The 15,137-nt window shown below is 37.9% G+C and overlaps 1 protein-coding gene across 1 annotated transcript; it reads left to right on the top strand.

Annotated features, from left to right (window-relative positions):
* Positions 1-5,698: 5,698 nt before the first annotated feature.
* On the top strand, positions 5,699-10,043 carry LOC122041726 (glucose-6-phosphate 1-dehydrogenase, chloroplastic-like). Its single transcript, XM_042601508.1, has 10 exons — positions 5,699-6,014; positions 6,934-7,079; positions 7,193-7,287; positions 7,532-7,646; positions 8,159-8,364; positions 8,455-8,604; positions 8,716-8,836; positions 8,917-9,146; positions 9,229-9,429; positions 9,658-10,043. Exons 1-10 carry the CDS (start codon positions 5,810-5,812, stop codon positions 9,911-9,913), a joined length of 1,725 nt encoding a protein of 574 aa, XP_042457442.1. The 5' UTR covers positions 5,699-5,809; the 3' UTR covers positions 9,914-10,043.
* The last annotated feature ends 5,094 nt before the right edge of the window (positions 10,044-15,137 follow it).

Genomic DNA, 15,137 nt, shown 5'->3' with positions numbered 1-15,137 from the left:
TCATGCTCATCTAATAGCAAAGGAACCGAAATCAAAGAAATCAATAATGCAAAGCCAAAGGACCGGCTGGTCATACCTGTCAAGCTAACAGAGGAATCAAAACAGACTGAAATGCTAAACATGTAAGGTTGCTCATGCTTGCAAATAGCAGTAAGAAAGTCCAAACAGCATGCTAGAATAAAAGAGCTAAACTTGCTGGTTTTTAAACCTATATGAAGCTTATTTCATTTATTCCCAAACTTATACTCTTATACTTCAAAATAATAATCTCTTAGGCCCAGGCTTAGTATCATTGTGTGCTCCCTAATAGAAACTGAGGTAGCGAGCCACTAGTCCTACAAGGGTAAAGACCTTGGTCTTACCAGGGCCAAGACCTCGGAATTGGTCACCTGAATTTATTTTACGACAACCTCAGAAGTCGGGTACTAGCCTTTTCAAATAAAATACATATTATCTTTAAATACTCCTAAAATGAAGTGTCTCGGCATTTCTTCAAACACTTGGTGTATGTTTGATCTCAAATTCTGGAATTTGGGATTAAATTAAATCCTTGGTTTTTTCTTACTTATAACTACTCAAATATGTGATCTGTTCATGCTCAATAACTCAACACGAACTAAAAACAAGCAAACTGGGATGCTAAAGGAACCTCTAAAATTGCATGCTGGAGCGTAGGTAAGGCTGTCCGTGCTAATTGGAAAGCAGAAAAGGTCTAAACGGCATGGTTCAAATAAAGCTGTTCTTATTCATTGCAGTAACAGAGCAAACCAACATGGTATACTTAAAACACAGGCTGTTCATGCTCCCTAAATCAGTAACAAAACTAAAAACTGAAATACTAACATGCACAATCAAGAAGCAAGGAAACTCAACTAACGTGCTAAGGATAAGGGGTTGTTCGTACCCCATAAATAGCAAAAGAAAATCTAAACTTGATGGAATTAGACTTCTATTAATTGTCTGTTGAAAAAATCAAACTAAAGAAGGAAACAAAGATCCGAAAACTACTCCTACTGCAGGCGAGAGCACTTACCTATGTGTTCTTGAACTTACAGCCAAGAAGAGAAACTTCTAGGGTTTTAGAGGGCTTGAAATCTTGGCCTATTCTTCGTGCCTACGGGTTCTCCTCGACGAGAGGGTCTCGAATCTGTGAAGAGCTCACGGAATTACCCCTTGGTCGGCCGCCAGAGATGAAGCCCTAGCTTTGGCTTCGTTTTCGCCTGAGCAGCGTCGTCGCACACGAGAGAGGAGAGGATGAGAGGGTTTTGGTCATGAGGAAATAACCCGATTCCTTTTTATACCAATGGGTATTCTCGGTTTCGATTATTACTTAAATTTATTTCGCCATCACTTTGATCACGAAACACCTGCTTGAGCACTTGGCTATCGTGCTTCATTTAAGTTTTGGATCGGGTCGGAGGTCGCAGGTTCGAACCTCGGCTGAACCTCTTTATTTTTTGCAACTTCTTTCTTTTGGTAAAAATACCAAACAAACTCCGAAAATTTCATAAAAATACTCTAAAAATTCCTTAAAATCTCTAGAATATTCCTAAAGCATTTCTAAATATTTATAAACACTTTTAGAACTCCAAATAATGAAATTTGGGGTGTTATAGTTTCCTCAATTTTTCATAGTCAAATATCTTTCCCTTGTACATTGGTTTTGATAATATCCCTTTTGATTGTAAGAAAAGCACACAATGTGCTTCTTGCCCTTGCATATCATGGGGCTGACCTCTTTTGACTTCTCTTTCATCTTGACAGCCATATAAGCCTTCTTCTTCACCAATTTGAGACATTTACTCTTATAGTGTCCTTTTTCCAAACACACAAAATATATAATGTGATTTTTATTTTTATAACTTGAAATTGATATACCTTTATGAGTTGTGCTTGTAGGGGTAATACAAGACTCTTCTTTATTTGACCCAAAAGTAGAAGCTTCTTCTTGCTCCAGTGTTAATGATTGACACTTCCCCTAAATCTTTGAGGTGGATGTTTCTTCAACTTCATCCTCGGATGTTGAGCACCTTTAAACCTCTAAATCCTTATGAGTATGAAACAGAGTTTCCCTCTTTGGCATCTTGATACTCCCTAATTTTGCACAAAAGGGCGCTTAGCAATAAATTTACCAATAATTTGGTTACCTTGTCATTTATCTTGCACCTCTTTAATTGCTCTTCATTCCATTTTTTCTTCAAACCTCTTGGGGCTTCAAAACCCTCCATTAGAGCAAACCATTACTTTATGTCCATCATTAAGAAGCTCTCCATTCTTAATTTCCATATATCGAAGCTTCCCGTTTGGAATAATGGAGGGTGCTCGGATGTCAAATCCGAGTCCATCTTAAAAATTCATTTTGAAGTTGAGCTCCTTTGAAAATAAGTCCTTTGACTTGTTAAAATTTAGAGTTTCAAGCTTTAAAACTTCTTCTTCCTCTAGTTCATTACTCTCTCGGCAATTAATTTAATGAAGAACAACCTCGGTATGATACCACTTGTTAGGATACTTTGGGAGCTAGATGAGAGGGGTGATTAGCTCCAATCGCTTCGTTGATGATTTGTTGCAGTGAAAAATTTGAAGTAATTGGTAACACTCTGATTTACTTAGTATTCACCTCCTTGAGGTGACTAATCCAAGGATCCACACAATGCACACACACTCCACTATAAAAAATACTCTTTTTCGAAAATAATTCGGAGGTAGAGGAAGCCTCGTACAAGGTTGAATACAAGAAATGAAAACAAGAAACGCGAACTAGGTTACAAAGAAATTGACAATGACTTTACAACATGAACCTTTACTTAGCTTACTTTCTTTTGCCTGGAATAGCCTCTTAGTGGTGAAAAATATTGCAGCACTTATTCTTCCAAACATCCAAGAACCGACTACCAAGATATGCGTGTGTTGTTTTCAAACCTTCATGAAAATCCTTTTCTGGAGTTCACTTGACATCTCCTAATCGATTCAGCTTTTTCCTAATCGATTGTCACGTCATCCGAATGTTCGCGTATCTGTAGAACGACTCTTTTTCGAACCTCAATCGATTGGCAAGTCATCCCAATCGATTTAGAAAGCCATAATCGATTCTCAAACTGTCTGTTCTCATGCGAAAGACTTTAATTGATTATCCAAATCGATTAAGAAGTCTTAATTGACTGCCTTAATCAATTCCCTCTCTCATGACAAAAACAACTCTTAATCAATTGCCTTAATTGATTAGCATGGCTGGAATCGATTGTCTAATCGATTCTGCGACCTTCTGTTCTTGCGATAAAAGCCATCATAATCGATTGGACCAATTGATTATGCTGGCCTTATCTATTGCCCTAATCAATTAGGTTAGGACCAATCGATTACCCAACCCTAACTCGTTTGATCCAAGTTTAGGGTTCTCAACATCCGATCAACCGTGACTTGTTGGAACTTTCTCACCAAGTGTCTGGTCAACATTTGATCCACTTGGACTTTTCATCTCGTGCCAACTTTTCGTTGGACTTCCGATCACCAAGTGCAGTCATTCTTGATCCACTTAAAATTTTCTCTTGAATAACCGCAGTTAGGGCTTTTCTCTTGCCAACGACGACGTACTGTCCTCCTTGACCCACTTGGACTTTCCTTTACCTAACCACAATTAGGATCTCTCTTTGCCAATGTGTGGTCCTTCTTGACCCCCTTGGACTTTCCTTTGCCTAACCCTTGAGTTAAGACTTTTTAATGTCTAATCTCCAGTTAGGACTTTACCAATCAAGTATCTGATTCTCCATGACCTATTTGACTTCTCTCTCATATATTGTAAAGTATCCAGTCAACCTTAACATACCTGACCTCTTCTTCAGATATTATCCAAATATTGAAACTCAACTCAAATCCACTTGAGCTTAGTAAAACTGGTTAACCTTGACTCGAAGATGATTACACAAATAATCTTCCAACATTTATCTGTTGCCTTTGAGCGTTTTTGTTGTAGTGTTGCTTGTTGACTTCTATACCATGTAGAAGCTGCATGCTATTTCTACAAGATGTAGAAGCTACATGCTAACTTTTATAATGTGTAGAAGTCTAGTTTTTACACTATCGATAGTGATAAAATAATGTAATGTAATGAGAGTCATAAAGTTCCCATTGACTATTTTGTTTGTTGAAATATTATTTAAATATATTTATCATGCAAAAAAAAATAAAATTAAAATGATATAAAATTACTGTTGTAGAAGGTAACTAACTTCTTTATGGTGTAGAAGATACATACTAATTTCTATATGGTCGATTATGATCCAATAATATTTATTTAAAATGTAATGAGGATTAAGAAGTCATCATCAATTGTTTACTTACTGAAATATTATTGTAATTAAATTATCACTTAGAAAAATAAAATAATATAAAATCATAATTATTGTAGAATTTAAGAACTAACTTCTTACTTCTACACCTTAAACGTACAAACTAGTAATTAACTTCTACACACTATAAAAACTATATGTTAATTTCTATACTACTAAATGGCCAAATAATATAAAATTATTTTAGACCGTTAGCGTTAAACGCCCGTTTAATTTTAATTGAGAATGAAACAACAAATGATGAACATTCGTTTAATTTTTTTCCTTTATATAACGCAGCTCTAAGCCGGTGAGATATTTGAGATAAATAATAATATCATATGGTGGCGCAAAACAACTCAAAAATGATGGTACTTTGTACAAAATAAGTAAATAACTATAATATAATTTTTTTTTTTACAAAACAGCTATAAGTAGTGAAGGGTAAAATACCTTTAATCCTATGTAGTTTTTTAATAAAGTAGTATTTTATTCTCCCTTCTTTAAAAAATAATATTTAATTCTTTTTATTTAAAAGTTAGATGTGAGAAATCTGGTAAAAGAAAATTTCTATTTTATTATTTTATTTTTCCGTGTTTAAAAAATAATATTTAATTCTCTTTATTTAAAGGTTAATGTGAGAAATTTTGTAAAAGATAATTATATTGTTTTTTCTTTTTTATTATTTTTCGATAATAACTTTAAGAGAGAAAAATATATTAAATTGATCATTATATCTTTCGATAAAAATTCTCACAAAAATCATATATGTATCTTTATAAATAATAGAAAAGCAAAATCATATATGTATCTTTATAAATAATAGAAAAGCAAAATCACTAAATAAAAAAAAAGTAAAATTTTAAATTGATGAACCAAAATCATTCATATTTTATTATATGTCACATTTAATGATGAGGAGGAGATTTTTAATGATTAATTTTATTCTATTTTTATTTAATTTTGATTCATTAATTTAGAATTTTGATTTTTTTTTTTGTTTAATGAGGATGGTTGAGAGTGGTAGAATGAGTTTTTTTGTTGGCTATCTTTTTCAAAATTAATATTTTTCTATTATTTATGATGGTATATGTATAAATTTTTTAAGAATTTTTATGGAAGGATATAATTATTAATTTAATGTACTTTCTTTCATTGTTTAGATTATTATTAAAAAAAAAAAAAAAAAAAACAGATAAGGGCACGATAAGGAGCGGATGTTATTTTGATAATTTTGAAGGAGGGGCTTTATTTATTTTTCTTTTTTTTTAAAAGGGTTTTTATGGTATTTTTCAAACTTCAGATGGGTTTTCCGAGTTAAACAAATGGATAAGATATGGGCCAAAGTGCAAATTTTCGCAATAAATATCTTGGCCATCGTGTGGAGACCCGGGGACGAGTCGGACGACTGGTGTTCGAATGAGCGATCAACAATTAATCAACTCCTCCATCGCGCTCTTCTTCTCGCTCGCTACTCCTCCCCGATGGCCGCTGCGTGCTTCCACGGCCATCTTTCATGTGCCTCTTCTCCCGCTTCCTCAAATCTTGGCCTGGTCCTCTCCAGAAAGTACAAGCCGTGGCCTGCCTCCACATTTCACTTAATCGTCGGCCAGGAACTCGTCACAAGGTGGGGGTTCCAGATAAAATCATCCAATGGGTACCCTCCCAATGTGGTCTCCTCCCAAAAAGGTTGATATTTTTTACTTCATCCAGTCAGAATTTCGCCTTTATTTTCCGCATTCGGTTGTGCTTTCAGACAACCAATATTGGAATGACCTCTTTTCAAGTGATCGAGTTTGAAAGTGTATTTTATAATCGGGCAGTATAAGTAGTCGACTGGTATTTCCTTAATGTCTCATTCGAAAATCGTTTAGTGTTTCGTTGACGTTTGGGGCTGTCGTTCTCTAAATTAAATTTCAGAAAGATATTTATTTATTGCTTGATTTGGATTTAACCTAATGCGGGATAGTGAAAAAGGATGAATTGAGCGTTGGATCTCACACACACTTGCAAATCTCTTCGAAGAAGCTAATTCCACTTGATTAGTTCTAGTAGTGCCTTTTCTTTGTTTGTACAATTCTTAGCTTGAATCGAATTTCTATGCTGGCAATTTAGTCTTCCTTAATCCCAGTTTGGTTATACTCCTTTTTTTTTTGAAGAGTTTGGAGTATGGCATGCAGAATTTTGGTGGCTAATCTTCATGGTTAACTGTAGAGTAGTGATATATAGGAAATTAGAAATTTGAATAGGAGTTTGTCGAATGGCTAAGTCTTAGGATTTTAAAGTTATAATTGTTTGAACTGTTGAGGAACTGCCATCCCAAAGGCCGAACCCTTGTAGTGATTGCTGGTCAAGATTGAATTCTCTGTACTTGAATCAATAACTAGTATAAGAGTGAGTATATTCTTCTTAGATGGAAAATAACAACTGCAACTAGAGTTTAATTTTATTATTTTTTTCAATTTAGTAAGATATTTCTTGCCGCTTGACTCACTTTTTTTTTAGGGTTATGCCTGATATGCTGCATTTACTTGAAGTTATTTCTGTGCTTATATTCTTTATACATGAATTATGACAGATGAACTGACTTAGCTATGCTTTTATGCAGAAGAACAGTATACTGAACACTTTAAAGTTGAACAAGAATTGGAGAGTACAGTAAGCATTACAGTTGTTGGAGCTTCAGGAGATCTTGCCAAGAAGAAAATTTTTCCTGCACTCTTTGCTCTCTTTTATGAAGATTGTATTCCAAAGGTCTAATCTCTAGTAAATTTGTGTCTCTGCTCTCTTTGCATTCTTTATTTTGTTATGCCTTAAGGATGCTGGCTTTCTTGTCCCTCGTGGTTTGATTTGCTCCTTTTATGCAGCACTTCACAATCTTTGGCTATGCTCGAACTCGACTAACTGATGAAGAAATGAGGAATATGATCAGCAAAACTCTGGCTTGCAGAATTGATAAAAGGTTCTAGACAATAATGATGCCAAACTACCTATTCATCCTCTGTAGTATTTGTATCTATGATCTTAGTCCTTTTTGCTTTCAGTCCTGCACAATGTTCTGAATGAATGTTTGAAACCTAAATAGTTCTGTCGGCATACGCTATTAGCATATGTAGGAAGAGTAATTGAGTTGTTTATTATTCTATAGAGTTCTGTTTAGTAAGTAGTGAAATGATTTTGGAACTTCATTTCGATCATTGTTACAGGGCAAACTGCAGTGATAAGATGGAACAGTTTTTGCAGAGGTGCTTCTACCATTCAGGAGAGTATGGCCTGGAGGAAAATTTCTCAGAGCTAGACAGAAAACTTAAAGAACAAGAGGTTAATTAATTCTTTTTTCCTTTGATTTGTTCTTTTCCCATTTAATGCTTGGCTCGACGATTAGATCTATCGTTACATGCACTGAAATATCTCATGATTACATCTCATGATAGGGTTCCATGCAATGCCTGGCCCAAATTGTAAGGAATCCACAAAAGATTATTGAGTTAAGTTAGAAACACAAATGAAGAAAATGTAACTCCCTTTTCATCATGATGAGTTCTTCCCCCAAAATAATGTCAGGTATTGATAAAAAAAATCATAGTGCTTTTAGTCGAATAATGTATGCCCTCCAAAGAAAACAAAAGAAAAGCCAAAGGCAAAGAACAACAGAGGCAATAGCAACTGTTGTTTGGGATTTCCACAGCTTTATGTGTCTGTATGAACCCAGAAATAATTTAATAAATAAAGACTGTCTCTATGTGGATTCTTTTTAATTGACTATTGTTTTTATTTATTTATTTATTATTGTTCAACTATCGAATTATGGCTTTTAAGTTTACATTTTACAGGTGGGTAGGTTGGCAAATCGGTTGTTTTACCTTTCAATTCCACCAAACATATTTGTTGATGTGGTGAGATGTGCTAGCCGTTCTGCATCTTCCCCGACTGGATGGACCAGAGTAATAGTTGAAAAGCCCTTTGGTCGTGACTCCCAATCTTCAGCGGAATTGACACAGTCTCTAAAGCAATATTTAACCGAGGACCAAATATTCAGGTCTGTCATGTAAATACAAACATATCTCTTCCTTGTTTAACTAAAGGCAAGTTAGCTCTTATAGCTTTTTACATTATTTTTTTCTTCTAGAATTGATCATTATTTGGGAAAGGAGCTTGTCGAAAATCTTTCAGTTCTTCGTTTCTCCAATCTCGTCTTTGAGCCTTTATGGTCACGGCAGTTCATTAGGAATGTGCAACTCATATTCTCAGAGGATTTTGGAACAGAGGGTCGAGGCGGGTTTGTCAATTCATATAATTAACTTTATATTGATCATAATGAACTAACTTTAGGTAACTCGAGATCCTCTTGATATAGATTAATGTGATCATTTATCTTCTTTTTTTTCAGATACTTCGATAACTATGGGATCATTCGTGACATAATGCAGAATCATCTTCTACAAATACTGGCTTTATTTGCCATGGAAACTCCTGTCAGCTTAGCTGCAGAGGATATCCGAAATGAAAAGGTTCTTAAAGAACTACATGTTATACTCATAAATTCTTGTGCACCATACCATTCTTTGCCTAATCATGTGATGTTTCTTAGGTAAAAGTTCTAAGGTCGATGAGGGTTCTACAACTTGATGATGTGGTGGTTGGACAGTACAAGGGTCACACGAAGGGCGGAAGATCATATCCCGCATACGTAGATGATCCGACAGTGCCAAAAGGGAGCCTCACTCCAACATTTGCAGCGGCAGCTCTGTTCATCGATAATGCTAGATGGGACGGTGTCCCATTCTTGATGAAAGCCGGAAAAGCCTTGCATACTGGGCGGTAACCATCCACCCCTACTTTCTCCACTTTATTCAGGTTCATGGATCAGCTCTGTTAGCTTATGACTTAGCTGAGATAACAGTGCAGAGATTAGAGTTCAGTTCAGGCATGTTCCTGGCAATTTATACAAACGAAATTTTGGATCCGACCTGGATAAAGCGACTAATGAGCTTGTGATTCGCGTGCAACCTGATGAAGCTATATATTTAAAGATAAACAATAAGGTTCCTGGCTTAAACATGAGATTGGATCGTAGCAATCTGAATCTGCTATACGCGGCGAGGTATGTTTTAAGGACAAATTCGAGAAGAAGTCAATAAAGTATAATTAATGAATTTATACTCCCACTTTCTCCCTTTTGGTTAAGTCTGTTGTCACTTTGCTTAAGTTAATTAATCCAAAAGTATTGTCATTTTATTCTCAAACTCTTGAATTCACTAATCCAATATCAGTGAGACAATTAAACTAACAAGAAATTCCTGAAACATAGTCGATTGCTTTGCCTTTGCAGGTACCCCATAGAAATTCCTGATGCATACGAGAGGCTGCTTATGGATGCGATAGAAGGGGAGCGACGGCTCTTTATCAGAAGCGATGAACTCGATGCGGCATGGGCCATCTTTACCCCGGTGCTCAAGGAATTGGAGGAGAAGAGGATCGCACCGGAGCTTTATCCATATGGCAGTAGAGGACCAGTTGGAGCATACTATCTTGCCGCCAAGCATAACGTGCGATGGGGAGATCTTAGCAGCGATAATAACTCCTAGATCCACTTAAATGTCGACTAAAACTTTGAACAAAACATGTCCCAAGGGAGTTTTCTCCACGATGTCACTCGATTTGTGGATGAACTCGAATATTGTATCCTTCTTGTGGAAGTATACAAATAATTAATGACATGGCGAGTAAGCTGGGACCCCCGAACTTGGGTTCGATGTCAAGATAGTCGGTTGATGTGACAGTCAAAGTTAAGAAGGGGTTAATTTTCGGGTCGTATCGATGTCATATCGAAATAAGTTCAGTGCCATCGTCGAGTGCTTTGGTTTATCGGACCAGAGGGCCGATTGGACACGCTAGATACATCGGCTGGACCAAACTCTATATTCAAATACAGCGGTTGAGTACAAGATCAAATTCCGACATAAAATTCGATCGGATATATTTTTCGAGCGGATGTCGAATCCCCAACTTACATCCACCCATTTCCGGTGCCGATTGGACTTTCGGGGCTTAGCTCTCCATTTCTTCAAATATAAGACTCTCAACTAATATCCGCTCAGCCTAGCGTCGATCGAACTTATGGAGCTTAGCTCTTTATTTCTCTAAATGCAAGACTCTCAACTTACATCTGCCCAGCTCTAGCATCTATCAGACTTGTGGGGCTGAACTCCCTATTTTTCCAAATACAAGGCTCTCAACTTACAGCCGATCTATCCAACACCGATCAGACTTTTGGGGTCATGCTCCCTACTTCAATATTAGATTCTCATCATAAACCAGGCCGGCCCCAGCGTTGGTGAAATTTAAGGGGCTCAGCTCCTTATTTTTCCAAATATAATGCTCTTAACTTATAGTCGATCTGCCCAACACTGATTAGACTTATGAGGCCTTGCTCCCTACTTTAGTTTTAGGTTCTCATCATAAACCAAGTCGGCCCCAACGCCGGTGAAATTTTAGCGGCCCACTTCTCTAGAGCATGACTCCCAATATATTCTCAGTCAGCTAGAGAGTCGGCCGAACTCCTTCTAGGAGACAAAATTATCAGAGAATCGTAACGATCTATCAGGAAATATGTCATTACTCTGACATATACATGCAATGAAGCCTTCCTCCCTCTATAGGAAGGTTGTCGTACTTAGTCCACCACCTGTCATACTTTAACACCAAACATTCTCTATTGTCTCATTAATGCGGAGGTTATGAAAGGCGATAAAAAAAGAGGTCCTCTCCGTCGGCTAGAGATACTTTACGAGGTGATAACACGCACGCATCTATTATTCATCTTCTTCTCCATTTTCGATCAGCTACTGTTCTGACTTGTGCATCAGAGTGTCTGCGCCAGGGACTCCTTCCTGGCCCGGTGACTAACGCTTCCTTCTCCCAGTTCTTGTCTTTGTTGTGCAAGTTCGCTCGGTGGCACCTTTCTTCAGCTCACAATCTCCACATGGCAACATCCAAGCCACCTCAACGTTGCCCCCTAGCCAGCGCTCCATCTCCCCCGCTCTCAGACATGATCAAATTTGACGTCATCTGTGGAAATTTTGCCTGAATCTAAAATACGGAGATGGAAGAAGTTGGATGACTCACTATTGCTAATTTGTCACAATAAGATTTGGAGCTGCTAATAGCTGCTTGAGCGCAGAGGTTGGTACAATAATAAGCAGCAGCCAATTGTCCTTTGAGAACAACCCAACTGCGTCAATAGCGGGCCCTCACACTGAGCAAGAGACCCAAGTGGAGGGCCGATTGGATACTAACCAGTTCCTCCTCCTCCAGCTGGCTTCATGTAAGCGTCTGCGTAGCCAATCATCTTGTCGATCGTGCCACCTTCCTCAGTCGCATATCATAAGGCACTGTTCTGCACCCTATTCGATGATATGGGACGAGTGGAAATGCCTCGAGTATCATCTCCTGGAGACGCGCCCACTCGAGACCTTCGAAAGAGGAAAGCGCCAAAGGCCAGTAGCTCCCCCAAGCGAATAAATATATCGTTCTCCCATGAGATTTTGGAGGACAAACTGTTCAGTCACTTCCGACCGTTAGCAATAGAAGAATATGAAAGAGTGACGGACTAGGAAGAGCAACGGACCTAGAAGATCATTTACTTAAATTTGAAAACACAATCATCCTTCATCAATACACAGATGATGTTAAGTGTCGAGTGTTTCTCACCACTATTTCTGGCTCAGCACAAAGATGGTTCAACTAGCTCCCTACTAAGTCCATTTGTTACTTCAAAGATTTTTGCAAATCCTTCCTGCACCGCTTTATCAGTAGTAGGAGGCATCAAAATACCAGCCTGAGTCTATTCATGCTCAAGCAAGAGACCAAAGAATCCCTGCGAGCATACATCAAGCGATTCAACCAAGTGACGCTAGATGTTTCATCCGCCACTTCCGAGATATTAATAAGCATCTTCTCCAAAGACTTTTTAGAAGGAGAATTTTTCTAAGCCCTCATCAGAAAGCCCATAAAGGACTTCGACGATCTGCTAGGAAAATCAGTCAAATACATTAATGTAGAAGAAACCTAAGCCACTCATCCGACTGAGTGATAAGTGAGTCTACTCTCGCGGCCGTCCCAGATTCTTGTATCATCCGACTGAGTTATAAGGGTGTTTACTCTCGTGCCCGTCCTAAACTCTTTTGACATCCGGTCTATTGGATCGAGACGAATAAGAGAGGGGAATGGTGAATCACGTGGTTTTAGAAAATTGACTTTTTTTCTCGGTTTTGAAACACAAAGTGCACAATGAAAATACAAATAAAAATAGAAAAGATAAATTAAGTAAAAGACACAGTTGATTTTACTTTTTTCGGAGTCTTCGGCGACTCCTACTCTAAGACTCAGGTCCTGTGGACCTATCGACGATTAATCCACTAAAAATCTTCTCAAGAATCGTCGGAAGAGAGAATCAAGTACACGAGAATTGGAAGAGTGTAATAAGCTACACTTTCCATTTACAGAAATTAAGTACAGTAATTAAATTATCATTACCAAACACTTTTGTAGATGGTTAGCTTAAGCTTGGTGTTTGGATGGCTTCTCGGCGATAGTCGGGTGTAGTAGAGTCATAGAAGGGCAATAGCAGCAAGCAAGAGCAGTCATAAAGCTGAATAAACGCGTAGAAACTCGTATGGAAGTTGATGTTTGAAGCTTGGTCGAGATGCCCTTACAAAGGGTGTGGAAGGCGCATTCCATAGCCTTGAAGGCGCCTCCAACCTGCGAAGTTTGATCCTGAACTGCTTGCTCCTTATCTACGACGAAGTCTAAATTTTATCTTACGGAAGGTGCCTTCTATGACATTGCAGGCGCCTTCCATGAACAGTGCAAAGACACCTTCCATAGCATGGAAGGTGCCTCTGGCACTGATAACTAGTATTTTGATGTATTATTTTGACTCTTATACTTAACATTTTTACTCCCTCGTATGCTTAATTCCGTAATTATATCATGTTTTATGAGTTGAGATTTATTTAGAGTGTTGATGTAATTTTTCATATATTTTCTAGAATTTTATCTAAAAGGTGTATCTTGTTATGTAGGGAAGCAATCTTGGTTGTTGATAGAGATCTAGAATATCCTGGATCATTCATCTATATTAGAAGCATCTAGGCCGTTGATCATGATCAAGTAATCCAATGGTACATGAAGAAGTGGAGCTCCAATTCAATATGATTCCAAATCCAATTTCACAAGCCCATCTCATATAAGAGACCAATTTTACTTCCCCTTAATGGATTTGAATCTCACACCTCTCATCAACCCCAAACCTAAAACCCATTAAGAAACCCCTCCATTCCCCTCATCGCTCTATCATGCACGGAGACAACCCTCGACGGCCTAGGGGGCCGCTGGGCGACGGGACCTGCCTTTTGCACAACGGAGACAACCCTCGACGCCCACGCATTGACGCCAACACCGCTCCATCTCTTCCTTGCGGCCGGTGGCTTCCTCCTCTCCACTGCCGCCGGCCGGCCCACTTCTTCATCTTCCCCCATCAAGACAACTTCTCCCGGACGCACATCAGCCCCGACGCCACCTTGCTCCCCACAGCCGAAGCTGCTGCCCCTTCCTTCATCCGCGACGCTACAAGCATCTCTACCATCACTACTGGCCGGATTCATCTTCACCTCCTCCCTTCGGGCTAGAAGGAAGTAGATTCACCTCCTCTCCTCGGGTTAGAGAAGAGGAGAGCCAAGAACCTCTCTTTTGGTTAAGAGGAGAAGCTTCTTCCACCTCTTTGGGTTAGAAGAGGAGCACGCCAACCACCTCCGATTAGTCCGCAATTCTTCCAGCCGACGCTGCATCAGTCCCTCTCGTACAACTCCTCTTCTCTTCGGGTTAGAAGAGAAGAGTTCGTTCTCCATCATCCTGACAACCTCGTCTTCACCAAATTTGCAGCCACTCCATCTTCTAGCAGAGTCTTCAACTGTTAACCATTTGAGCTTGGGTTGTTTCATTGCTTCACTTAATTTGAATGGATTGTTGATGTTTGTTAAATGTTAATGAATGCTTGTCATTGATGATCTCGCAAGTTCACTTTGCACAGACTCGGTTCAACTCAATTTATGCCTACAATGTGTTTGATGAATTGTCTCTTACATTAGATAGAATTTAATTAATGCAATTTCTTGAGTTTACTTCTTGCAATGCTTTGTTAGTTAGATGCTTTATGTTTTCATGATGTTTGTTCTTCATTTAAATGCAATTAGGTTAGATTAGATTTCTTTAATGCTCTAGGTTTTGTTCTATACTTAGTTTATTTGATGCTTTACTTCATGTTGCTTTTTATTCTAGTGCAATTGTAATTTTGGTTAGATTAGCTTTTCTTTGCTTGTATTATCTTTCATTTACTAGATTAGATTTTATTTAATACTTTGCTATTTTATTCCTTAATTTAATTTTGTTGATCATAAAATCGTAGTGTAAAGTGACAATGCATTGTGAGATCACTATTAATAGGTAGATAGGATGTTGTTCATTTTATTAGGATAAATTTTATACTTGTTTTGCTATCTTATTTGTTAGGTTTAGAATCAAAACCTAAAAGCCCCATTTCCATATCAAAAATCCAAAAACATAAATAACATACAATCCTATGGTTATCATTTCATCGTTGCATTCATTGGGAGAGTACTCGAGTTGACCCTATGGTATACTAGTGTAGATAGATTTGGTACTTAATTTTTTTGATATCGCATCATGATAGTACGATTTTATCAAATTGGTGCCATTGTCAGGGAGTGTTAGTGGTGTTTGGTGATTTTA

The sequence above is a fragment of the Zingiber officinale genome, chromosome 2A (genome assembly GCF_018446385.1).
Source record: "Zingiber officinale cultivar Zhangliang chromosome 2A, Zo_v1.1, whole genome shotgun sequence".
Classification (NCBI taxonomy): domain Eukaryota; kingdom Viridiplantae; phylum Streptophyta; class Magnoliopsida; order Zingiberales; family Zingiberaceae; genus Zingiber; species Zingiber officinale.
The sequence above is the reverse complement of the archived record's forward strand: the minus strand, read 5'-3'. Positions and strand labels throughout refer to the sequence as shown.